The sequence below is a fragment of the Fulmarus glacialis genome, unplaced genomic scaffold, assembly GCF_000690835.1.
Source record: "Fulmarus glacialis isolate BGI_N327 unplaced genomic scaffold, ASM69083v1 scaffold11951, whole genome shotgun sequence".
Lineage (NCBI taxonomy): Eukaryota > Metazoa > Chordata > Aves > Procellariiformes > Procellariidae > Fulmarus > Fulmarus glacialis.
In genome coordinates, this window is record NW_009192172.1 from 77,041 (window position 1) to 103,671 (window position 26,631).

At 42.3% G+C, this 26,631-nt stretch overlaps 1 protein-coding gene across 2 annotated transcripts in view; it reads left to right on the forward strand.

Annotated features, from left to right (window-relative positions):
• Positions 1–26,631, forward strand: part of GPM6B (glycoprotein M6B) — a 30,702-nt gene that overhangs the window by 2,677 nt on the left and 1,394 nt on the right. Inside the window, exons 2-8 of one of the 2 annotated variants that reach the window (XM_009586961.1) lie at positions 4,751–4,870; positions 15,633–15,819; positions 19,370–19,526; positions 22,728–22,899; positions 24,799–24,872; positions 25,183–25,248; positions 25,949–26,454. In XM_009586961.1, the coding sequence (XP_009585256.1) occupies positions 4,751–4,870; positions 15,633–15,819; positions 19,370–19,526; positions 22,728–22,899; positions 24,799–24,872; positions 25,183–25,248; positions 25,949–26,029 (857 nt within the window). In that variant the 3' untranslated portion in view covers positions 26,030–26,454. Of the gene's footprint in view, positions 1–4,750; positions 4,871–15,632; positions 15,820–19,369; positions 19,527–22,727; positions 22,900–24,798; positions 24,873–25,182; positions 25,249–25,948; positions 26,455–26,631 lie in introns of those variants that run through there. The other variant, XM_009586960.1, reaches the window with a different exon arrangement.

Here is a 26,631-nt window from a genome sequence, read left to right on the forward strand (position 1 = left end):
TTTTTAATGCAAGGACCTCCTCAATGATGTACTGTAATTGTACAGAATAAATACTTGGAGGAAGTTGGGTTAGGACTACATGCTGTCTATATACAGGGCTCCCCGTACTCATGAGGAGTACGCTGGAAAGCAATACTGCCTGAGCACTTGGGATGAGCAGCGAGATCTGTTTACAGTTTGAGCACCTAATACGGTCAGATCTGAACGATGGTGTCGTGTAAGTACCGGTTTGTTTTTCCCATCCCTGTGGCAAATGTGGATGGCCAGCTATTTTGGATTGCAGCGTAGCTAAGACAATTCACACAAGCTAATGTGCTTTATGAATATTTACTGATTGATAAATGGAAATGATTCATCTCAGATTTTTAAAGTTTGCTAAACTGTATATGAATTCCAGTTTTATATTTTAATAATTATTTTCATGAATCCCCTGCCTGATTCAGGCAGTGATGTTACCCCGCTGATGAATTCAGTGTTTTATCAGACATTTGTTTCTCTGCACCCAGATGAGTGGCTGCTGCCCCAGTTTTTTTAATTGGAAATGGAACAACACCCATGTTGATGGAGATAAGAAATAAGTCAGCTTTATACTGCGTATCAGCAGCCCTTATCAGAGGAGAACACCATGAGCAACCTGAGCAAAATGTTTAGCAGATACTTTACAGGGCTGCAGGACAGATTGGATGCATTTTAAAGATGAAGGTTTACAAATTATTACAAATGACAGGGTTTATCTTGCAGGCATTAAATTAAATCAAAACACGAGGACTGGGCAGGCAGATTTACTGAGGTGGAATAAATAAGAAAAACGAAATGCCGTTTTGCATCATCAGTGAAGGATATAGATCCTGATACACATTAACAGAGACAAGAAGTTTCCCTTTTCATTTAACTATGAGAAATACTACCAAGTTGCAAAATTCAAAAAACAAAATAAAATCCAAGTGTGGATGACCATGGTGAATTCACCAAATACACGTGAGAGGATGGAAGAAAGCCATTATACTAGGGTATAATTTCCTTGTATGAATGCATACGATGTTCAAATTGCATATGCTATGCTGAGGAATAATGAAAACCAGCCTGAGCAGCAGCTGTACCCAAGGTTCCTTTTAATTGGCTCTTCCCTACTAATGTGCTCTCGATGAAAGAAGACCTCGTGCTCAAGAATGGCTTTGAGCTTTGACTATTATTTTCATGGTATATGAAGTGATGTTTCCAATTTTAAATTCTATATAGACAAGTATGTGCTAATAAAAAATAGAAAGAAAATACTTCTCTTAAACGTTGTGTACAACTGTGTGCGGTAGTGTAAATGGAGCTGCTGAAGTGCGACGTGAGAAAAGAGTGAATTAATGTGCAGTTTATTTCACTTTTAGTGAAGTTGTTTTTACGCAGTGAGCTTATGACATTTTCATGCATCACGGATAGATGTATTTTTCATTATAGCAAATTGAAAAAAATGTCTTTTTTATATATGTATTATGGTTATTAGCCAAAATTTTCAAACGTACTCCCTTAATGTTAGGCTTACATAGTGATTTCAGAGCATTTAAAGATTTTTAGTATGCTGCATATTTTTTCCCGTTTCAAGCAGTTTATTGGTGTTTTGGATCCCCTGAAAACAATAACTGCTTTAAGTCCCTGAAGAATATGACTGTCGGAAGAGAGGTCCAGCCCAGGGAGAATCTGGGACACGCGATATTCTGGGGATAATAATTTGGCAGGCTTAGCGATTTAGGTTTTTAATGAATAGGATTTGGTTTCTAAATAGGAGGGGGTTGAAAAACACTCGGAGAACATACTCATACTGGTCTGAATGACCTCATGAAAGCAGAAAACCTAGACATATATGCCACAGGATATTGTAATGGGGGGGGGAACCCAGATGGCACTGTATATGCAGAACGGACTCTGCAGTGGGAGCAAAGGGGCTAAAGAGGGGAGAAAAGAGGGGTGGGGGGAGCCCCCTTCAGTTACTCAGACCTTTCCCCATTTTCTGGCCGGCCAGCCTTGCTCCTAATGCAGTATTCATCACCAGATCGTCAGACCATAAACGACCAAATGACAACCCTCTCTTCGCTCCTGTGGACTGCTTCGTCAGCTGCAGATGAATTTCGTAACTGTTTGTTTCCTCTAAAACCATATGCCAAAGGCAGCAAGCGTGAGGATGTTCAGCACTGGGAATTTTATTACAGGTGTGCAAGATGATTAATCCCAAATGAATATTGAACACCACAGTCGCCATCAGTGTGCCTGCGTGGTGTGACATGAAAACGTTGTCTGTGCAGGATCAAGTACAACCTGGTTCAGACAGGAGGCCTCGAGCTGTATGAGCTTGGCTGTGCATGGAGAGTATTGTAATTTAGACCTGGGGATGCAATTAGTTGTAGTTAGTTACTCAAAAAGCAAGAGATAAAGAAGTCATTTAAACATATTTCTTTTCCTAACTATTTGGGGTACAGAGTTAAACTCTAATTCATGCGTACTGTGCGCAGTAGTTGTTACGCCAGTGAAGCCTGCAGGGCTTTTGACCTGGTGGTGATTTTGCATGAGTGGGCCTGCGTGGGTCCCAGTGAAGTCACCAAAAGATACTCTTCAACTTCAGAGGGCGTGCCAGCGTGCAGTAAGGGCTACCAAACAGCCATTGCGAAGTGGCTCTTCGCAGAGCAGTGGAAAAAGTGAGATTCCTTATGGAGTTTGAACCGTCTCCTAATGAAGGGAGCCGTGTTATTGCAAAACCAGAAATTACTAATTAAAAAAACCCAACCTCACAGAACATTTTCACTTACAGAAATGGTGCTATGAAGTTTACATGCTATCTCCACGTTTTAGGGTTTGAAGTTTGTCCCACAGCAGACAGTGGTGACTTCACCAGCATCCCCTCAGGCTAAGCAAGAAAGGCAGCTGCCTGCTCTGCTGCTCTGAGCAAGGGGTTTTTGTAGCCGCTGCAGAAGAAATCTCGAATTGTGGGTTCAGGTCTGGTAAGATAAAATCCTTTTAGTGCCAAGGGTTTGGTCTAGATTCTGCTGCAATGCAAATGAAGAACTTTTTTCTTCCCAGAAATCTTTGCAGATGGTTATTTTTAAGTTTTAAAAAAAAAAAAAAATCTGAATCTGCTACCGATGTCCAGTAAGTAGCTTCAAAAAAACAGGGAGCAAACAGTTGGGAGGGAGAGGGGAGATGGTATGCAGCGTAGCGAGCAATTCTGTTATTTTCCATTTTGTATCACATTAAATTATTGTGGCATCTCTTGTGATCTTATAAACAGGATTGTTCTGTGTAAGCAGAAGGAGATGATATCATCCTGAGCGTGCACAGTCATTTTGGAGCGATGCCTTCAGCACATTTTGAATTCAGTTATGTTTGTAAGATGTGGAATTTGCCTTTCCTAAAAGGAAGGATAAGCTGTAGAAAGCGGAATAATGTCTTTTAGGAAAAATATACTACCTGACACCTGCTTGCTAATTTTTGTGTGAGTTGCAGAGAGGGGAGAAATACCAAGCCACAAGTATCCTTTAGAGAGCCATTGATACTAAGTTTGTATCCCAAACCCAAAAGACTGTTTTAGTATTGTAGTTCATTTGCTGGTGTAGGAGATAAACAAAGTTCTTGTTTCAAACCTCTAGATCCATCATGTGGATTCAAGGCCAAGATTTTTTTTTCTTCTTGATGTAGGTAAATGTAGCTGTGCCAAACTTCTTGTTGCAGCAGCAGCAAAACCACATGAGAGAAGGACCAGGTCCAGGACCTTCCTAGCCCCTCACAGACCAGAAATTTAGGGCATTCCTACTCCCCCAAAATTAGTCTCTGATCTAGTCTACGGTACATGGGTTTTCAGCATCATAACCTTCGCTTCCTCCGCCTGCCCAAATGCTGCTGAATTGGATTTATTTTGGCCAGAGATGACAGTTACTTTCTCATTTAGCCACTGCAGAGTGGGACTCTGGTGCATTTTAAATAAAGATTTGTCTGTCTCGCCCTGACAGCCATAGCAGTGCCGAGGGGTGACATGTAGGTTCAAAAGTGGTTTGATGTTGTTTTGCCAGTGGCCTCTTTCAGGGGGTTGGAAGCCCTGTGCTGGTGAGTGTGCGATGAGTGTGCGAGCGGGTCAGGCGTGGGGTTACTGTGCGTGGGGTCTCGTTGCTGAGCTTCATCTGTCCTCCGAAAAGGCGAGGAGAAGGATAACTGCTCTCCTTCACTGTAAACCCGCAACAAGTCTGTTTTAACGTACTTGGTCCAAATTTTTGGACATGAGCAGAGACTATGTGAAATAAAGCCCACAACTTTTTTTTTTTGTAGGTAAGAAAGTAACGGAGCAAACTCATGTGTTTGCCCAACCTCTACATGTGAAAATAACCATTTTCTTTGACAGATTTAGGGTCTTTTAAAAAAACAGGTAACGTGGTTTTCTATGACTTTGTCTTCCTTATTTCTGGAGCAGAGCTCTTTGCCATGGACAAAGAGAGGGAGACGGGAGAGTGGGTGGGAAGAAGGAATAGGGAGTCCTTCCTTACGTGTTTAATTCAAATCCTGGGAGTTTTAGCTGTTCAACCTTTCTTAACACCTGTGTGAGTGTCTCCCTGTCGATGTCCCTCCGAGCCCCTCCCTTGGTTTGGTAAAGTTATGTTGTTTCAGTTCTGAAACTACAGCGTGTTTTTCTGGGCTCTAATTTTTAAAGTTAAATGACTGAAAGTGCTGAACTAAAACTTGCTGGTGACACTGACTTTTTACCACCTGAAATTGGCAGTGATCACCAGACCAGAAATGGAAATTGGCAGGTACCACTGGATGTACAGGAGTTCAAGGCCACACCGGTACCATCATGTGCCAGCATTGAGAGGCAATATTAGTCCTTTGGGGATTCAAGGTAAATAAAGGGCTGGGTGAGAGGGAAATGGAGAGTTCAGAAATGGTAGTAGCATAAACCTAATGCTTTGCACTAATCCTAACAATTTAAGATAAATGTTCTTCTGTTTTTCTTGTTTTGTTTGTTAAGGCTATAAGGAGTCTAGTTCTTTCGTATGAATACTTGACATAAATTTAAATTTGGTTGTTAATGCTTGAAGGACAATAATGTCTGGTGAGGGACACCTCCCTTTTAACTGTGCTGCCCCATTGCTTCAAAACTGTTCACAGATGAGACAGCATAGTATGGGTTTTGTATGCAGATGAATCTATCAAACTAATCAGCCACAAATGCAGTAATTGACACTAAGGCAGTGACAGCACATCTGATTTACGTCTCCTACCATATGCTTCCTAGACAATATTCTGTGGTTTTGCTTGCATTTTTCCCTTGCTAGAAGCAGTAAGTGCGTATGTCAGAGTCTAAAGGAGGATTTCAGCTGAGGCTTTAAAAATGGTTTGGTGATTCCACATGCCTGTCCTTCCGATACCTGGCTTGAGACCTCAAAAAAATCCTATTTTGTTTTCCTGAAGCTTCATTTTAAGAGTTCGAGGGGAATTTAGTTTTGAAGCATCTCAGAATGGCACCTGAAATCAAGCACATGATTGATTGCATTGGAAAATTCCAGTCTGACTGAGGGTTAACACAGCGAAGGATATAAATGCTCAGAGATAGCGTTTGCAGCTAGCTCTATCCAGCAATCCTCTTCTCTTTATGGAGCTGATTGATTGAAGCCTGCTTGACAGCTTGTTTGCTGGAGATGACTGCCTCCGCATCAGAGACTTTAACAGCAACTGCAGGGAAATATTCACCAAAGCTTGCTGCCTAATCCTTCCCTTTTCCATTATATTTTCACACCATTTCCATTATATTTGTTCTTTAGGATTCAAATGTTTATGTATCTTAAAATGGCTTTTTTTTTTTGGGCGGTGCAAATACTTAGGTTGGAAATCATGGTCTCCATCTTCAATATCAATATTAATTTTGGCCGTATTTTATGACAAATTAGCCGGGTGACAGACTTGGAGCTGCCAGAAGACATTCCCAAACTTCAGATCAGTGCACGCGGGATATTTTATACACGGTAGAAATGGTTCAGGAAGGAGCGACAGATTATGAATGCTGCCTTCCTGGGAAAGAGGACACAGAGAAAGCAGGCCAGATGCCTGGTTATCAGGGTCTTCTGCCTCGTCAGCTGTCCCCAGTGATGAGACACGTCCGTATGTGCTGGCACGGATGAGCCAGGATGCAGAGGAGACGCACAGCCTTCTGTCACAGCAGCTGGGAGTCTGGCACCTAAAATGGTGCTAGAAACCCTTGTTTAGGCAACTGAACCCTGTGCAGGCTGCCTTGGGAAGCTTCCTGAAATAGCATGCAGGTATGTGGTGCCTGTCATGGAGGAGCTGAAGATGAAAAGGCTCTTGCTGATGGAGGTAAAAAAACCAAAGCCCAGAAATACCAGCTCAAGGCTGCATTTAAAGAAATGAAAAGGTTTCCAGGCATCAATGAAACTGCCCTGAACAGGTCTTGAGTAAGACCAATCTGATAATGATGGATTAGCCACAGTGAAAATACTGGTCTTTGCTCCTTTCCCTTAGATTGGAGGGAGAATGTCCCTTCAGTCACAACACGAGTCGCAGCTGTAACATGCCTCCCTTCAGTACTGGCATACAGCTCCCCGCTGCTGGGTGGCATTGGCTAGTGTGCTGAGATAAACTCTCAGTTTCTTTCACAAGCCACATTATTTCTTGGATGCCTTTGCCATGTGGATATTTCCACTTTGTCTCCTCTGTCAGTGTCCGAATGGACATCACTAGGAGAGCACCTCTGTGGCAGTCCTGGTGGCATCCACCTCTTCTCCCAGGGTTTCCATATATGACATGATCTCCCCTCCCCATTTTAAGCTTTAATAGGCACTTGAGCAATAAGGGAAGAATCGGCGTGGGATATTCACTGCGGTGCTGGAGCCAAGACATCCCCAGAACATCTGCAAGCTTAATGAGCCTTTCAAAACGCCTAAACCAATTTTTTCCCAGGAAGCAAAGTACCATCTTTTTCTTTAGTAAGAGAAACTTAGCAATGGTTATTTAACATGAGCTTAGCTGTAGGCACTCTTCCAGGCTGGGTGGGTGTTGTTTGCTTTATGAGGATTTTTTTTTTTTCCCCCTAAACTTGCTTCCCCCAGATGCTGGGAGGTGTTTCAGCTGCTTTGTGAGTGCATAAGGGCATGAGAATGTGGAGTATTTCACTGAAACAGCCTGCTCCCTTACTGAAGCAAGCTTAAATTCTGAAAATGGTGTGGTGGGGACCCAACTGGGGAAATACCTGCATGAAAGCTGTTGCAGGGCAAAAGACTTACGCAGTTGCGGTTCAGGTTTCTTACTGCTCCTCTAGTTCCATAGTTGGGTAAACGTCTAGGAAGATCTTGGCATCTTCAGTTATCTCTGAAATGGAGAATTTACCACCTGAATCTTAGATCTGCCAGGCTGAAATGCCCACATACACTGGTTTTGGCCCTCAGCTCTAGGGAGCCTCAGCTCTAGGGAGAGAGAGGTTGTGTTTCTGTTTGCTTCTTTGTAGCTAGGGAGGAGTCAACTGGGGAAGCGGTCGGTAGCGGTGGCTGAAATCCAGTGTGGCAAAAGTCTTGCTCTCCTGCTGAGTGCTGAAGGCTGATGGAGAGTGAGGTGAGTTACAGCTGCCTGAAAGGTGGAGCTAAGAGTCTCAACTCCAGTCTTCCAGGTAAGATACTCACCTTTGATTAAAGTAAAGTCAGCTTTAAAAATCATGTCAGCCAAGTACAGGTGGGTCTGGAGGATGGTTGGATCAAGGAAACCCAAATGTCCTTACAGAAGGTTTCACAGAACTGCTGAAGTAGCCCATGGGACTGAAATGCTTAGGTGCTTTTGTACTTCCCCCAGTGAGCTTGTCTAGACCTTCAGGCATTTGAATATCTTCGGCAGACTGCCCATCGCTTCCTCTGTTTTACCTCTTTGGTAAAAGAGGTAAAATTCCAAAATTATCACCTGGGCTGGCACCTACTGAAGCAGCAGTTCTTGCATGTTGACCCTACTGAGTGTTTCTCCAAGAAGGCAAAAAAAGGTGAAGTGAGGGGAGGGAGGTCAGGGTGAGGGCAGAAAGGAAGAATGTCTTCAGGCACGTTGAGCAGTGAGTTGTTGATATTTCAGCTGAGAGTTACAGCCACAGTTTGGACCAGAGGCTGCCCTTGCTGGTGCAATGTGTTTGAACTTTGAGCTCTGCGTGTCAATGAGCCCTTCCACATGCTCAGGCTGTGCAAAAGTCCCAAGGGTTGTTTTGGATAGTAAAACACTAGAACGAGTCTCCAGGAAGAATAATGCCAAAGCTTATATCAATACTGCTTGAGTTATCCCTTATGCGAGAAGTCTCTTTTTAAATCACCAACTTAATATTTTTCTGCAGAAGTAGCTTACAGCTAAGAAATACCCATCCTCAAGGATTCCCGTATAAACCTGTTTGAAGTAAGGCCTTTTCCAAAGTACAAATTAGGTATTTTTCTTCTGCTGTGTTTTCCACTGTTTCGTAGGCCAAAAGAAAACAGAGAAGACATGAATTAAAATAAACAAAGTTCTGCCTGACCTTTGTCCAAGAGCAATAAAGCTGGACAAGAGCAATTCTCTCGTCCCACTATCTCATGGGGCAGCAGCGTTCTTCCCGTGCAGGTCTGACTCCTCGCTCTCACACAGCAAATGCCTGGGATGGGCACTTGCAATAAACATGGATGTAGTGATTCGTATTTTGTAGATTGCACTGTCTGAAAAAGACGCCTTCAGAACACCTGTGAGCTTAATGAGCCTTGCAGAGGCTGGGAATGATACAGATGGGGAGTGTGTGTATTTCAATAAATTTGAAGAAGATAAATTAGATAAGGCCTGTAAAAGACCATTCCAGATCATCTGTCGTCGCATGAAACAGGATTGATTCCTGCAGTGGGAATGCAATTTTTTTTTTCTATAAGAAGTGCTGGTTTGGGCCTGAGATTTGAAGAAAAAAGGGGGTTATGTTTACTGCTGTCTGTTCTTAGAGTCTTCTCTGTATCATTTAACAGCATACAGAAGAGACAAATCTTGCCTTGGTAAAACAGCCTTTTCTCCAATTCGAACGTCATGTTTTCTTTAGTGAAAGGAAAAAAATTTAGCTTTTGCTGTTGATGAACATTGATAACCTCTGCAAGGGTGTTTGGGTTTTTTGGGGTTGTTTTTGTTGTTGTTGTTGTTGTTAATCATATTAGAAAAAAATGTGCTTGACTTTAAACCTATGCTTACTACATTTTTGCTGGAGTATTCAGGAGCTGCTTATTATTGTTACTCATACAGTACCACAGAGATACTTGGTGCTTTGTGGATTTAAAAAGGGGTCTGCTAATGGTGCTTTCTGGGAGATGCTTGCTCTTAGTGTGCACCAGTTCTCCTGGTTTCTCTGTGCCAGTTCCAGCACAGGAGGCATGAGCAAGGATTTTTTTGTTCTCTGCTACACGAGAATATGGAAGCATCTAATGAAGTTTAAAGATGGCAGGCTCAAAACTGGTAACAGAGAATAAATACCTTCTCAGAAGTGGGGGACTAGCTGTATGACAATGCTGAAACCAAATATCTCATATATGTATTAAGAATATCTGGAGAAGTTGCAATTAATGCTGATAACCTTCAGAAAGGAGCTACTTGTTCTTCAAGTAGCTCTTAAATAGTAGAGATTGGGATGAGATTTACTGGATAGATCAGACTAGCCCAGATCTCACTGCATTTCACTTGAATGAAGCATCTTGTTCTAGCCACTGTGAAGGATGGGAGTGGTGGTCTTGCTGGATTTCAGGTCTGATCGCTGTGGCAGCCCTGATGGCTGTGGTCTCCAAAGGTCAAGTCTTCTCCATCACAGGTACTATGCTAGCTAGGAAGGAGTATTTATTAACAACTCTGGAAGAAGGGGATGCGAATGCAGGGGGCAGATTATCAATCTGACTAGACTAAAGTACCCTTGCATTAAGTTTTCTGGCTCTCATGAAGAGTTCATTTTCAGTATAAGTTAATTTCACAACTTCTGATTTGGGGAGGACAAAAAGGCAAAATTAGGAAAGGTTGAACTTGAAAGGAAGTTTTCTGTAGAAGAGCTTTAAGAGGTTTGTGGGAAGAAAATAAAGGATTTTCTCTATTTGAGCTCATCACTTACTTAGTCTATTTAATGTACTCAATCCAGAAATGTGGTGAGTGAGCATTTATTGTAATTAATAACAGAGGTTTTAGCTTTGTGTCATTTTGTAAATCAGCAAAATTTAAGATGAACGGGAATAGGTAAGGATAGAGCTTCAACAAAGACTTCCAAGTGATTTAACACACAGCCTTTTTATTTTAGTGCCCCTATTAAAGTGTGGCAAGAAATTTGTCACATGCTTTAAACTTACCCTTGTAAGATTAAATGTTTTATCTTATTGTACTGTTGGCACTGACCCTTGGCTGCTGGTGTGGGTGATAGATGTGAGAAGTAAAGTTATCTTACTGCCAGGTACTAGCTTATTCTCACACAAGTAAGGAGGAGGTAAATTCCATTTTTGCTTCTGAGGTATTAGTGTATTCCCGCATCCCTCACTGCTTCCCCCGTAGCTGTCAATCATGCTGTAAGGTATGAAAATGTACATCCTAGCATGCATAAGCCATTCAGTATGGAGATTGTAAAAAATACAGTAGGTGGCAGAAAGTAAAATTGGCATTTGCTTTCATTGATGTAAAGTTCATTTTCTGACAAAGATCCATGGTGGTTTAGGATCCGATGGTATTATGCACGCTTGGTGTTGGGTAATCTTCAGCACTGGGGAAACAGGAGGTGAATGTAAAGTATTCAGTTCTCCTCTTACATTTATTTGTGAATTGGGAGTAATGCTCCCAACACCAGGCTCCTGTGGATGTGTAATAATGAGCCTGATTTACATGCGATGGCTGCATTTAAGATGTTATCTAGTGCTTTTTCTTTCCTTGGGTCTCTTGCAGCCTTCTTTTTTTTAAAGCAGGTCCTCCACACATGCTCCTGTGGTGCTGAAGCCAACAGAGATCGTGGTTCTGTGGTGGAACATGCCGTGTAATTTCTACCATGTATTAACTGTACAGGTGTCCAACATGCCAGGATTTCTAAAAATGCATTACACAATTACAGGAAGTAATGATGTGGAAATTACAGGAAGTGATGAGAAAAAATGGTGCCCATTGCTTCATCTTTCAGAACAGCAAGACAGATTTATGGAAGGGCAAGAAACAAAACTTCTAAGGAAGAGAGAGTGGGAACTAACTCAGAAAACGAGCCTGGAGGTTTAGCTCCCTGAAATGCAGAGCTTTTCAAACCTTCTTTCAGGTTTTCTTTGTTCCTTCTTTTTTTGTTCCATAGTGACCTTGGCTGTGGGATCAATGGTTCGTACCCCAAATACATTGAGGCACTAGTTCAACCTAGGAGGAGTTTGTGACTTTAGAGGACAGGCTGGTTTTCTGTCCAGGAGGTGTGGGCACTCTTCCCTTACATCATGTTTTCCATGCTTTGCTTTGAGGGACGGCTTTGTGCACACGTGTCTGTCTCAGCTTTTGAAGCGTGGGCTTCAAGAGCTGATGTTGTGAACTTCCTAGAGCAAGCCCTGGGAATAGTCAAGACAGCTACCTGATCCCATTGCACTGTCTTTTGTCATTTCTGAAGTACAGGTTTTGTCGTTCCACTCCATCTTGACCTTAGTAGGATGAGTTAGAGTCTGAGCATTGCTTTTTTTTTTTAAGACTGCTTTCCATTAATTCTGCATTAGTTTGCTTTTCTGAATTTAAATCTTAAAGCCGTACTTAAAGTACCAAAGAAGGTTTAGCCATACAATTGCCATTTGACATGGGAAATTGAATGGCTAAGCCCCTGCATATATGCAATAGCCTGTACACTGCTGGGTAGATTGTATAATTGTTCTTCATACATTAAGCAACCAATTGCCGATTTGTGTACATATGTAGGTTCATCCTTTACCAATTTCCTGTGACTGATAGTTTCCAGGAGATTAAAAGAATAGCCGGTTCCTGTTTTTTCTCTTCTCTTTATTTTTGTCCTTTAGCAAGAATATTTGTGTGTGTGTGTGTGTGTGTGTGTGTGTTTAATAGCATTCATTCCCTAGAGAATAATCTCAGTCCTTGTTTTAGCTGGCCTCCTTCTGAGAGTGTGTTAAATCTGTAGCCAAGATCACAGGCAGCTCTGGGCAAATCATTGGGCTGTTATTAACCTGCCTCCATGGCAACTGCTGCTCGCCAGCCTGAGGACAAAAAATGTTTTTATTCTGCTGAGTTGCACAAAAGGTTCTGGTGATGCCTTGCACAAAATGGCCATTGAAAGGGGAGATGCAGTGATGTGTGTTTGTGCTGTACAGTTTCATATTTAAATCGTTTTACACTGCTGTGTTGGAAGTGGATATACAACTGAAAAGTTCAGCAAGTTGGCCATATGGAAAGTAAAAGCTAGCAAAAAACTGGAACTAAACTTATTTTAATACTACTTACTTTTGTCAGCTTGAGTTCATAGGCCTTTGGCCTGCAGTTGTCATCAGTGCGTTAGCAAGTTATTTTGTGAACATGAACTAGGCAAACGTTATCGTGGGTTTTCAGTTGTACTGTATGAAGATACTTGCTGACTTGGGGTTACAGAGAGAGATCATAAAGCAGGTTTCTTTTTTTTTCAGAAATCCTCTGATTTGCTTCAGTGCTTGTTTGGGTAGCTTGGTAAGTGCTTGATGAGGTTCAAACTTTAGCTGGTTTTGAAAGCTGCTCTTGGCAGTACTGTTTTAGGCTTGCTTTAAAACAAAATTATAAACCCAGCTATATTGCTAAGGCTAGGCATGGATTTAAGCTGCTCATAAAGAGTGTTCACAGTGGGATCTGCGGGGGATCTGGCAGCCCCAGCACCATGATCAGGTTGTGTCCCGCAGTTAGTTACCCTCTGGCAGGAGGCTGTGCAGCTCTGCTGTCAATTTGGGTGCAGAATGACTACGTATGGATGGATGCTGTCTCTTGGAAACGTGCTGGTTTGGGATGCTTCCTGTGCTTGCAAGCTGGCAGCGCGCTGTTGCCCTGTGAACTGAAGCCCCTCTGCTTCCTGCTTTAGTCTTGGTGCGAAAGTGAGTAGTTTCTGCAGTTCCACATTTGGGCAGTTTTCTCTGCCTTGCTCAAAATAGTGTGGTTGCTTTAGATACCTCGTAGGGAGTCCCTTGGCTGTGGTCTGCCCTGATAAAATGAAGGCCACCCAAATATTGTGTTGCCTTTTTACTTGGGTTGTAAAGGAAGACATAAAGAGTATGGCCACAAAGATGCTATGTGCAGCTGCCAGTCGCTGGGAGGTGAGAGGGAGTTTGCCGCTGTTGGCTTGTGTTCAAGGGCCTGTGGATTAGTGGCAGATATTGTCATGTGTTTGGGTAAGGATTCTGACAGACTCTCCAGGGCGAATGTTCTGCCAGTGGCCTGGAAAGCCGGCTGTGCGGTGTGGGGTACTGGGAGGACAGGTACCTAGTTGAGGGGATGTTAATCGTCAGTCCTGGGTCTAGACCAATTTTTAGTTTTGTCAAGCAGGCTCCCATTTTCTGAAACCAGCAGCTTTTCTTTCGGACCTTGTCAGTCCCTTGGCTTTGCTTCCAGCTGTTTTTATTTCCTATCTTTGATGGGATCCTTTTGCGAACCAATCTGTGGATCAGCATGATTAGGTGATCAACCTCCTCCACACCAAGCAATGATCTAGCGTTTAGTCACCTTCTCTTTTAGGAGTGCAGCCCGAAAGGCAGTTTGTTTTGTGCTGGGCTGTGGCCACACGTGTGTTGAGCATTGCCTGCTGGATCGGAGCGTGGTTATTCTTGGATATCCTTCACTGCTAATCCTGCGCCAGGTGCAAGCGTTTCTTGGATTAACTCTCGGAGGTTTGGGCCTGACCTGGGAGCAGATGCTGCAGAGGTGAGCGAGCCTCACGTGTAGGACTGCTGTTGCGCGTGGCTTGTGAGCTGCCTCAGGCAGATTTCCCAAAGCAGAGCATCGCTCTGCAAGGTCTGGTGTCTGAACTCGACTCTAGACCTCTGTGATAAAATGAAACCCAGAGATGATTTCCTCTGATAGTGTGCATTTGGGTTTTGTTTGCCCTGTCACTGCTAAGCTGCAGTGTTTGTTCATTCGGCAGTATTTTTGTCATGAAGATAGTTCCTACTGAGTGGACTCCAGCTGTGGGCTTGACTATAAAAGCTTCCCAGGCTTGTTTCTGTACAATTAAATCTTGTCTGCAGTTAGTGAAGTGGCGTTTCGTAAGTCATTTTGGTGGTGATAGCTGCTTAAGCCTGACTAGGACACTTGCTAGTGACTCTCTAAAAGAAGAGTTTCCCACTTATGAAATGGGAAAGCTTTCAATTATCGGATGCATATTATTCCCCAGGGCTTCACGGAAGTGCCTGCTCTGCAACTCATTCATTAGTGGGAAAGGGAGGGGGATAAAAATAAACTTGCCTCGTGTGGCGGATGGAGACTTGCTGATCTTTGAGAGGAATTTTTGGGGCAGGAAGATGTGATGTGATGTACACGTTCACCAGCTGTCTCCCTGCCTTCAAATGCTTTGCCCATTTAGCGCCTTCCTGTAGAAGCAGACGTGCAACGCTGGTCGCTCCATTAAGCATTGTCTTAATAGCTTGTGTTTTGCGCAGTTGTATGAGATGCACATTAATGGAGACAGCTTAATGCCATCACCCTGAAGTAATGAATTGGTATGGATTGCCATTACCATTATAGCGCAGTTAAAAGCTGTGTTTGTTTCCGATTTACATTTCCCAGCTCTGCAAGCAGATGGATTTTCAGGCCGCGCGGTCGGGAGGAACCTGGCAATTCAGCTGCGACCTCCTTATTACAAGTGTTTGTAGAGCAGCAGTTATGGGGGGGTGTTTCGTTAACTCAGACTGCTTAAACAACACATTTCATTAAAACTATGGTTATGCTACTGCAGACTGTATTCAGGAATCACTGTAAATCCAGTGTATCCTATAAAGCTGGAAACTGTCTGTGTAATACAGCTTCATCTCACTGGTCTTGAAAAGAATTGTTACTCTTTGGCCCTCATTCAATTTTTCTGTTGTTAAAATATCTGTATCCCTATAACCTTATACAGATTTATACAAAAAGATACTCAGGAGTCATGGGAGAGTATAGGATAGTTAAGTTTTGCAGACCTAAATGTGTTCCTCTTCCAATGAAAGTGCAAAAGTATCTTTTACTTTTCCAGAAGGCTTCATTGTCTTGAGTATTTGCTTCTCTGGCTTCCTGAATGGTGCCAGCATAGCTAGTGCTCCTGCCGATAGTATCAGTAATGCTGAAACGTGGTGAGCTCTATATGAGCAGCTGCATCACAATGGATCACTTTAGACAAGTGATTTTTTTTCTTTTTCCATTTCATAGGCTGTCTGATCGATCTCCTCTTGATCCTGTAAAGATAGGAGCACTCAGCCCACTTTCTGGGCTTTGAGTCCATACCAACAGATCTGTAGGTCACTGCTTTAGAGGGTGATGCTCTCTTGTACCACTTACAGATTTTTGCTTAGCATGTCAGTGGCTGGGCCTTTTAGTCCCTATGGCTTTTACCAAGTGGAGGACGGATATTCTTTTCCTCATAATTTGCTTTTTGCTTATAACGTTTCTTTTGCTTTCTCTCTTCTGCTTAGGTTGCTTTGAATGTTGCATTAAGTGCCTAGGAGGAGTGCCATATGCTTCACTCGTGGCAACCATTCTCTGCTTCTCGGGGGTAGCGTTGTTTTGTGGCTGCGGCCACGTGGCGCTCACGGGAACCGTGTCTATCCTCGAGCAGCATTTCTCCACGACTGCCAGCGACCATGCTTTGCTGAGTGAAGTGTAAGTATGCCTCCCATTTCCATTATTCTTCATAACGCCCTCATGCTAAATGAGTGGAGATGGATTCAAACCTCAGTCTCCATCCCTGAGTATCAGGTTGCTTGTTTGTCTAGCAGCACTAAGTGGTTTTTTGGTGTTTATACACAGAGAACTGGAGTGTGTATCCTGCTTAACCTGTTTATATTGGGACCAATACTATTCAATATTTTAATCAATGATGTAGACAGTGGGACTGAGTGTGCCAACAGCAGGTTTGCAGATGACATCAAGCTGAGTGGTGCAGTTGATACGCTAGAGGGAAGGGATGCCATCCAGAGGGACCTTGACAGGCTTGAGGAGTGGGCCAATATGAACCTCATGAAGTTCAGCAAGGCCAAGTGCAAGGTCCTGCCCCTGGGTCTGGGCAATGCCCAATATCGATACAGGTTGGGGGATGAATGGATTGAGAGCAGCCCTGCCGAGAAGGACTTGGGGGTACTGGTGGATGAAAAGCTGGACATGAGCCAGCAACACGCGCTTGCAGCCCAGAAAGCCAACTGTGTCCTGGGCTGCATAAAAAGAAGTGTGGCCAGCACGCTTTCTGTGAGGACAAGCTGAGAGAGTTGGGGTTGTTCAGCCAGGAAAAGAGAAGGCTCCAGGGAGACCTTATTGCGGCCTTTCAATGTATAAAGGGGGCGTATAAAAAAACCATGGAGATAGACTTTTTACCAAGGCCTGCGGTGACAGGACAAGGGCAACAGTTTTAATCTGAAAGAGGGTAGATTTAGTGCTACGAATTTATTTTAGTGACACAGATAACTGGGAAGTGTTGTTCTGTGCATCACCCCCTCAGAAGAAGGTGGGCAGGTATTGTACAAACAAGAAAAAAGAAGAGAGAAAAGACTGGAAAGAGCTTAAATGTTTGTCTCTGTGACTGTAGCCTTTGGAAGTAACCACCGGTGAAATATTTGAGGCTTTTGTGTTCCCGAGGCTTCCCCGTGATACCAGAGGAAGGTCTGGAGGCCTGTGTCAGGGCCCAGCCCCACCGGCGCGAGCCTCTCCTTCCCCTTGATGCTGAGGGATGCGCAGGTCCCAGGCTCTGGGCCGGCGATCCAAACACGCTGGGCCTTATGCGGCCCCTCCAGCTGGAGCACCAGGCTTTGAAAAGGCTTTTGTCCGGCGGCAGTGAGGAATTTTGCTCGAGTGGCGATTCACGACGACTGCGCGCTGGTGTTGGGATCGTGATTGGGCCTGGGTTCGGCATCTTACCCGCAGCTTACCACGGGCACAGCGCGCGGCCGGCCCCTGGAGATGTCTCCATCTCCGGGCAGGGGGGCGGCGCGAGGAAAGGCAGCCGACACCTGCTGAAAGCCGCCCGAGGGCTCTGGGTGGGGGTCCCTGTGCAGGTCGCATGCGTTTGTGAAGAGGGTGCCCACGTGGCACCCACTTGTGGGCCGGTTTGCACGCACTGAGCCTGAGACTTCCACAACTGACCCCTTCCCGTCCCCCGGGAGCACCAGCATCGGTCCCACAGCACCGTTTCGGGGCTTCTCCTCCTTGCAGGACCCCCAGTGCCCAGACCTGCCACGCAGCTCTGGGACTGCATCCCACTGGGGTCCCACGTGTTCCCCCAGCACCTCCCACCCCGCCTGTGGCTGGGCACCGCGTCCCTAGCTCCAGCGCACGAGCCACAGGGACCCTGCAGTTACCCACAAAATTTAGCAAGAAACTAAGCAGCTACTCTTCAGCAACCAACTAACAAAACATCCTTGTGCTTGTATCAGTCTTTGTTTGAGCAAAATAGAAGAAATTGCAAAAGCAGCCGTAACAGGCAGCAAGTTTTAAATTTTGGAGAATTGTTGACAATGTTTCTTGTCAAGTCAGCATCAGCAGCTGGGGAAACGTGTAATTCCTGCCGAAGCAGCGGAGGTCTTAGGTTCTGTGGAGGTCTAACAAGGCAAGGGAGAAGAGGTGCTAGAAAGGGGCAAAGAGACATAAAATAAATTAAAAATATACTAGTAGGGCACCCTTTGTGGAATGGATTTTTAATGAGTTTTCATATTACTAATTTCTGGTAACATGCATCGAGTTCCTCCTAGACTATTAATGACAGTGAAATGAATTCTTCTATTCTTTCTCAAACGCTGCTTTAATTTTTTTCATGCTTTACAGCACAGGTGCAACAGATTTATCCTGTTATTTTTAATCAATTTGGAAAATAAACATAACACTTCCCACATGTAATTTTAAATGAGCAATATCCTATTTTGATACAAGGGCTGTGCTATCTGTCTGGATAACATTTAACTATATAAATGGTAGTAATCAGTTTTCTTTAAATTAAGCTAAAACATGCAGATGCTCCCTGGAGATGTACACGTATGCTAGCAGCTACTTAGTGGAGAGCGGTAAGAATTGAAAAAAACATTTGAGGAAAAATATATTTATCCTTAGAAAACTGGCAGTATGGATGTACAAAATTAACCTCTCTGTTCTGTGAATAGCTTCGTCCAGAATAACTATCCCAACAATCAAATTACTTTTAAGAAGGCTTAATTTCTGGAGGAGTTGTGCTAATAAAAAAGTATGACTTTTCGAGACCAGAAGAAATGTCTTATGAAAGATATAGCATTCTGGTCCTCCAAAACAATAAGGTTCAGATACTGCATCTGATTGATAATATTTAGAAATTATTCTTTCCATTTACGTATTCTAGCTGGAGTAAAAATACCGTAAGAGTGTCATTGCAGATGGTAGATTTTTAAGGAATTGAGAACCTTCTCAAATCATATCCGAGGGAAGTGCCTGTGCCACATGCCCTGCAATTTTCTTCCTCTGGATGGTTCCAGAGTACCTGAAATGGAAGCATTTCCTAAGTATTTTTTTCATTTTTTTAAAATTTAATTACATTTTGGGGAGCTCCACACTGCTGTGACTTAAGGCACTGAAACTACTTGCTCACTTGGAGGTGCCCTCCTGGGCTGTAGAGCAAACCATTCCTCAGGAGAAGTCACTGCACGTTTGCTGAGTTTTGTATCACAGAAGTATCGCTGAATTTGTAAATTTTTGCAAACATACATTAACTGGATTTTACAGGTGGAAGTGGTGAATTTCAGGGACTACTTCCTTTCCCTAAGCCAAAGGAATCACCACGGAGCCTGGTAGTTCAGCCAGTAGTTCAGCTCCAGCCTTTGCCATTTCAAAGTCCTATGTTCTCCCTGCCAGACATTCCCTGAGTTAGGTGTCAGGACCGATAACAGGAAAAAAAAATCTTCATAGTGGAGGTATGAAATTGCGGCTTCAAGCCGGTGACTAAAACAGTGTAAGAACTGCAGCACAAATGGGATGCTCGAACGGTTGCAAGACAAATGCACATCAGCGTTGCTTACTTGTAGAAGCAGAATAGTTGTATCAGTGCTCTCCTGCAGCCTGCTTGCTTAAAATGCATTAAGGAGCCTTGAACTGTATTTCTAGAAAAGGAGTTATCTCATACCTATTATGACTTGGGAGGACTGACTTTGTTTTTATAGGACTGAAATCTAATTATATCTTTTTTTCTTTTCCATTTTAGAATACAGCTAATGCAGTATGTAATTTATGGCATTGCATCATTTTTCTTCTTATATGGAATAATCCTTTTGGCAGAAGGTTTTTATACGACAAGTGCTGTGAAGGAGCTGCATGGAGAGTTCAAAACGACAGCCTGTGGCCGCTGCATCAGTGGAATGGTGAGTAGCATTAGAAATGGGAACAGTCGTCTTCGCTTGCTAAAATGTGTTTGGCTCGGTTTGACTCCTGTGTTTTTGAACAACAATATATTGCTGCCTTCTTTGTTTAACTCCTTATGGGTGGTTAGAGTCAATCCCTGTTGCTGGTCCTTCTTTGAAGTTTGAGGATGCTTGGTCAAATCCAAATTCTGCAGATGGACTGTCGGGGTGCTACCGTGGCTTCCCCTGTCATAAAGATGAACCCATTGGTCTAAACTAAGTTGGTGGAGACTGTTAACTTTAAAACACTCAATGTGAGACAAAATGAAATTTGTGCTTTAAAACACGGAGCACACTAGTGATGCTTAAAGGCAGACTGTAAAATGGCTGTGGTTTGCAGAGCTATTTAAATAACAAACTGTAATGCCTCTGACTTCCATAGTCAATTCTGCTTGAGGATGTCTGGATCCTTCAGACAAACAGTAATGAATGAAGCTTCGCAACATCTTTGCACTTGAATCAAGTATTGCTGTCTTGCTTTTGCAGATGGCAGAAGGCATACAGAGATAATAGTGAGTCTTTTTCACAAAGCTGAAACGCTTAGAGCCTTAAAGTTACAAGCCATCTTACCTTCAGAATACTTCCGTATTAGAACGAAATTTTAAACAAAGCTTAACTAAAAATAAAACTTCAGATTCTCATCCATGTTGCCCCCTAAGGCGCACTCTGCAAGAACAGAAACATAACTGTTTCTGAGACAAGATTTCAAAGCTATTTCTGAAAATCTGAATTCAAAGCTCATAGTTATGGAGGAAGCTAAGCAGTATGACAGATCGCCCACAGGAAAGTGTGGGTGAAAAGAGAAGAGGCTTTTGATGTGATTGTTGCATTTTAATATACAATCTATATCCTGTACTTAAAAAATATGTACTTTCAGCTGGTTAAATACAAAGGAGATGCATGTTTATTTTCAAGAGGGTTAACAATTTTCCGCTGTGCTGTTGGATACTTACTGAATTTTTCAAGAGCTAATAAAAATAAGACATTCGATCATTTTCCAGTTAAGCAGCTATTCACTCGCTCTTTTTCTAGCAAGTATGATCTTCACTGAGGAGCAAAATTATATCTAAAGTAAAGCAGTGTTTTCCAAAGATCCAAAATACAGTAGAAACATACACATACCTGCATCTCATTAGTGCAGACAATTGCTTGTGCAGTTGAGTAGTTGCAGGCACATGATTGCCAGCTGCTTATACAAATACCAGTGTGACACATGGAAATATAACAGAAAAACGTGTTTTAATGTTTGCCTATATTTGTCCACACAATAAAGGAGAATTTAGCAGCTGAGTAATGGCTTGAAGTTCTGGTAAGACCCATTAGCGGTTAGTGGTGACAATCATGGCGTAAAAATGCCTGTATGCCGCTGTGTAGTGGTAGAGCTGCTTAAAACACCAGGGTTAGAACAAGGTTTGCAAGGAGATATAATATCTTAACGGACTAGTGGCTGCAGCTGGGTACGGACAACAAGCTTTTGGACATACAGTGATTTTTTTTTTGCCTCTTTGATCAAGAGCTCCTCTACTTCTTCCTCTGTATTACCGAGCGAGGTTCTGAAAGGCAGTCCCTTCCATCTTGCATAAGGTTATTAGAGAAGACAGACTTCCAACTTTCCTAAATTATTTGTGTTGGCTGTGGTAATGCAGAATAGCCATTTCCCACAGTTATCGCATTCAATGTGAGAGAGTGTGTGTTTTTTCCTGGCTATTTTAGGAGTTAAAGTCTTTGTGTACTTCCTCTCATGCACACTTCCACATATACGTATGCCAAATCATACCTTACGTATAGTGTATCTATAGAAAGCCTTTAAACTGGTCCACTTGGTCCCTACCAAAAGAGAGAATTCTCAATTCTTGCATAAAACATACAGGTCTGGTGTATAGCACTATCTGATATGAAATACGGTATTTCAGTTCAGTTGTGTATAAATTAAAGGCTGGCTGAGTTTTTTTACGGGCCTTAGTTTTGCAAGCACTTCCACCTCCCCACACACACCACCTTCGTTCACTATAAAATCTAACCAATTGCTCAACCTTTGCTATAACGTTTGCAGTGTTGTTCAGCGCATCTGGACAAAAACCTATGAGGATGCAAACTTCCACCACTGCAGCATTAGTTCAGTCTGTCAGTTCTGGGTCAGGCTGAGACAACCTCCCCCCCGCAGAGCCTTTCCCGTCCTTGCTGTTCTTCTCTGGCACACAAGTTTCAAGTGAGATAGTGTACAGCATCAGTGCGTTACTGGACGTAAAGCCTTCCCAGTCCACCTGCAGTTAAATTAACAGTGAAAAGGGCACAGACAAGATACGACAGCATTCCCCGCTTTCCAAGTAGGATCCAAATCCTAGTCTCACCAGGAGGAGGGAGCTAGGAACTGATGCCAGAGCTACTGTTTCACCATAAAACTTAGAAGAAGAGGGAAAAGGGAAGAGGTCCAGTGGGAGGGGGAAGCTGGAGATTTCCAAAGCAATGAGTTCCATACCTTATAATCTTACCAAAGAAAATGCACATCATAGGTTTTTTTTTAAAAAAGAGCAAACCCAAACCAGGAAATTTCAATGGAAAAATCCATGATTCTCTAAGGTGAAGTAACTAATTTTCTTCTTGGCAATGTGTATTAGACCAATTGAATCTTTCTGATCTGCTGTAATGGTTGCGATATGTTTTCAAAAATAGGTATTCTCAAATGTTACATTCAAAATTGATTTCAATAAATCAGGGAGTACGAGAGAGCTTTGTGAACATCGATTCACTCTATTGTTTTGATTTGCAAGTTATATAGAAATGCTAGTATGTTACAGTTAATTAAAAAAACTCCTTAAATTGATTTTTTGTTGGGAGTTTTATTGGTTTTAGACTACAACCAGTATCCCTGCTTAGCTGAGAATCTTGAGAAATTAATGGACTGCTCTTTCAGGAGGGCGAGCTGTTTACTCAAGCAGGCTGATGAAGAGGAAATGTCTGAATTACTTTCTCAGTAGCAATTAAACTACCAAAGCATTTGTAAGCAACGAGAACACTGATTTTATTTGTGCTTGGAAATCAAATGTTTTATTACTTGATTTCTGAACGTATGCTTAAAGATTATTTTGAAGCATTTTTAAGGAAAATTCAAGTATTGTTTTCAAAGAATAAACGTGAAGTGCTTATGTTTTCTCTGCCCAGTTTGTTTTCCTCACCTATGTGCTTGGAGTGGCCTGGCTTGGGGTCTTTGGCTTCTCTGCTGTGCCTGTCTTTATGTTCTATAACATATGGTCAACTTGTGAAGTCATCAAATCTCTTCAGACAAATGTGACAGTTCCAGGGGACCAGATCTGCGTGGATATCAGGCAATACGGTACTCATTTTGATCTTGATTAAATGCTTTATCCTTTCTCCTTGGTCTGTCTTCAGTAGTTTTGTCTCAGCCTTATCAAATGAACCAAATGCAAAAGCATCTTGTCTCTCTGAATGTACTATTACTTTTCTAATTAATTCAGATTACACTGATCTCTTTCCAGATGCAATCAATTTAACTGAACTGGCAAGTCATTTATCTAAAATGATTTTGTGGCGGTTTCCAATACTGTAATATTAGGTTTAAAAATAGATCAGCCTCAAAATAAACTGCTTAGAAACAGCGCTGAGAAATAGATAACCAGATTCTGGATTCTGGTTTTTCAACCCCCATATGCATATATTCTTTCCTTTCAAAAAGCTGTTTTTACATTTAAATATGAAGTTAACACCTGAACTTTGCTCTGACAATTACTTTCTGAGTCTGCCTGAACTATTAATGAATTAATACTGCTTTCTAATGACACACAGAAGTCCGAGGGGGCGCAGGTAGCAGAGGAGTGGGACAATAGCTTAAAATAGGGTCAGGCTTTCTCATTCCTTAAGGTGAATTTTCCCTGAAGTTAATCTTTTCAGCCTCCCTTGTGCAGAAGAGCTTTTGTCACCATTACTTTTGGCTTCATTTTAGCTAGCATTTTCTAGGAATGTTTCTTTCTTTGGACTAAGTCATTCAAAGCTGAGAAAATGGATTCAGAGTTGAAAAAGTAAGAAAGTTTGGTTTTGCTTTCCTATTTGGGCTGCAAGTCCAGTAGGAGAAGATAAGATATACTAATGTTAATAGCAAGAAGTCCCAAATCAGTTAAATGTTTGCATCCTATTGAAGCAACTGACAGCAAGAGACTGGGAAGACATTTCCTTCAGCAGCAAAGCCAAGGAGTGCAGGGGGAAGATGTGCTCCTCCACGTTTCCGCTTCTCCTGGTTGTTTCGCAGCTGTATGAGCACCACGTAGGGCTGTGCTGTTCCTTTGATCAGTAAAATCATGTGGGTTTCAATGAGTGACGGGAGAGAGTAGCTCCTTAACAGGCAACTTGTGTCACTGATCCGACCTCACATTTTTGGGTGGAAGCAGTAGCTAAAAGGCTTCAAGTGTATATTGCAATTGCAGAGAAGAAGCTGGCTTTAAAGTAAATCCATAAAATCTTTTTGAAAGCCATACCATCCTGAGATAATTTCAATGACCTGCCACTTACAGAGTTGCTAATTCCAACCAGCGGAGTTTGAAATGCAAGCTATATGGAGGAGACAAACTGGTTTTCTCCTGTTTCAAATGGCTTTTGCTTAAGCTTTACATCTGTTACGGGCCTAAAAGTTTAGGTTATTTTAAGCCTTCTAGATCCTGCCGACTTTTCAGATTTTCAGTTGTGTAAGAAAAATAATTGGGAGTACATGAGGTGCAGCAGACTGAATTTTCTTGTAGCAGTGTTCTGCTTTTTTACCTACTGGAACTAAAACAGAAAAAAATCCTTCTGTAATTCTTCCCTCTAGCTCCATATTCATACTCTCTACAGTATTTACTTGTTCAAGTAGAACTCAATCTAGTAAGTGCTATCCGGAAAGGTGCCAGGTACCTCTGAGATGCAGATTATCCCTTTCAATGCTGAGTGGGGGAGTAGGCAGTATGTGACTGGACCTGAAGGGCAAAAACCCAACCAACCATTTGGCTGCCATATGGGAACACCACATCTGAGAACGTATCTTGGCAGCAAGCCTGGGTATAGGGAGAAAGCACAACTTGAGTAAGTTGTTTTAATTCCTCCCGCCAACACAAAGCTGTACTGGTCAACGCGTGGATGCCCAGAGTGGGAACACAACTGGCAAGTGGGCGGAAAAGATGAGAGAGGAACAGAAAGCGTGTGTTGATTGCTAAAATCGGTGGTTTCTTTTGCTGTGGTATTACAGGTATTATCCCTTGGAACGCTGTACCTGGCAAAGCCTGTGGCCCGATTTTAGAGAACATCTGCAACACGAATGAGGTACCGAAACATAACCTGTGTGCAGCTTTTGCCTACATGTCACTTGGGCCCCGTATAATAAATAACTTGATGAAAGTTTTTGGAGAAAACTAATACTAGTAGTATAAAGAGATTGATTTAAACAAAACACTGAAATTATTCTGTTAGGTCATCCAAAAAAATGAAAGTTACTTCAGAACATTTTTATTTTCTAAAGCTTTGAATACTTTGCTATGAAGATGGTTTTATTATCCTTATTCTCTAGAACAGTTGAAATGCATTTTATACTATCCTCAATTACTTCAATGTTTTTAATGTGTTTTTTCTCTAGTTCTACATGTCTTATCACCTGTTCATTGTGGCTTGTGCTGGAGCTGGTGCCACTGTCATAGCATTGGTGGGTAATATTTTTTGTTGTTTTATTGTGTAACGTGTTCCTTTCAGGCTTAAGATGCTTTAAGATTAAATTTTGTGTACCTTAAAAATAGTGATACTAGACATTATGGAGGGTGAGCTCTAATCGCCATTATTTGCCGCAATGGTTTGCTCATTACAGGTCAGCAGGTCTCGAACTTTTGCTTTAAGACGTCATCTTAACCCACCTCCCCCATCCTGAGAATAGAATTCTTTGCATGTCCTTTGAAAATCATACTTCTGCCCACTATTTCTATTTTTATGTCCACTATTTCTTTTAATTTTTGTAGTTTATTTGATCAGTCGCTTGTAACCTCTTGGTTTTCTTGTCTGGACCCAGGCAGTTTGACTAGTCCAACTCTGCAATGCCAATGACAGCAGTTGGAAAAAGGGACGTTAACAAGATGACTTGCTTCATATGTCTAATGCTTCCTCTAGCTGCCAGCTTCTAACCTCGTGTCACCCAAATCCAGGTGTAATACTCACTATTTGTTGACGAAATAGCCTTAGGTCTGTACGTAGGTTATCCTCACCGGATAAACGGCAAGTTATTTATCTTGCATCTTCACCCTGGAAGAAGCTCAGAATAACCTCTGTTGTAAAAGTATCGACAGTTGCCCAAATGGGCTTGAGCCGTCACCTTGTTGTATCTTACCCTCCTGTATTTTGTTCTCTTCCACCAGCTGATCTACATGATGGCTACTACATATAACTATGCTGTTTTGAAGTTTAAGAGTCGGGAAGATTGCTGCACTAAATTCTAAATTGTATAAGCCCAGTAAAGAGCTGCATTGCGTAGCTTGAAATACCACTGACACCCTAGGCTGAAAGTCTAGCTTTCTGAATTTTGTTACAGTAATTGTAAATAGCTTCAGTAAGCATCATTTAGCTTGTCAGATTAATAAAATGACTTCTTGTATATGAACTATGATGTGGACGAGATCTGGCTATTTTTTCATGTCGAGAGGATTCAGTTACTGTAGGGGTGTTTGTAAATCATCCTTCTGAAGATGGGATGTTTCCATTTCACGTCTCCACTTGCTTTCTAACAGTCATCTCTAAAACAAATACTGGAACAGTTCAGGGTCAGAATTACTAATTTATTCTTCATCCTGAACACCAAATACAGTCCCCCTGAGCACACAAAATATATATATGATACAAAAGAAAAGGAATAATAAAGTAGTGGCCAGTCGCTTTTGGCTGAAATCAGAAGCCCAGATAGTATGAATTAGTTGGCTTCTATTTCCAGTGCACGGATGATAAAATTATTTCCTTTTACTTCATTTTCAAGTAATTGCCAAATGGTGCTCTCTCTGGAAGGAAATACGTCTTTGTATTAGCTCTGCGTAAAACAATCACACTC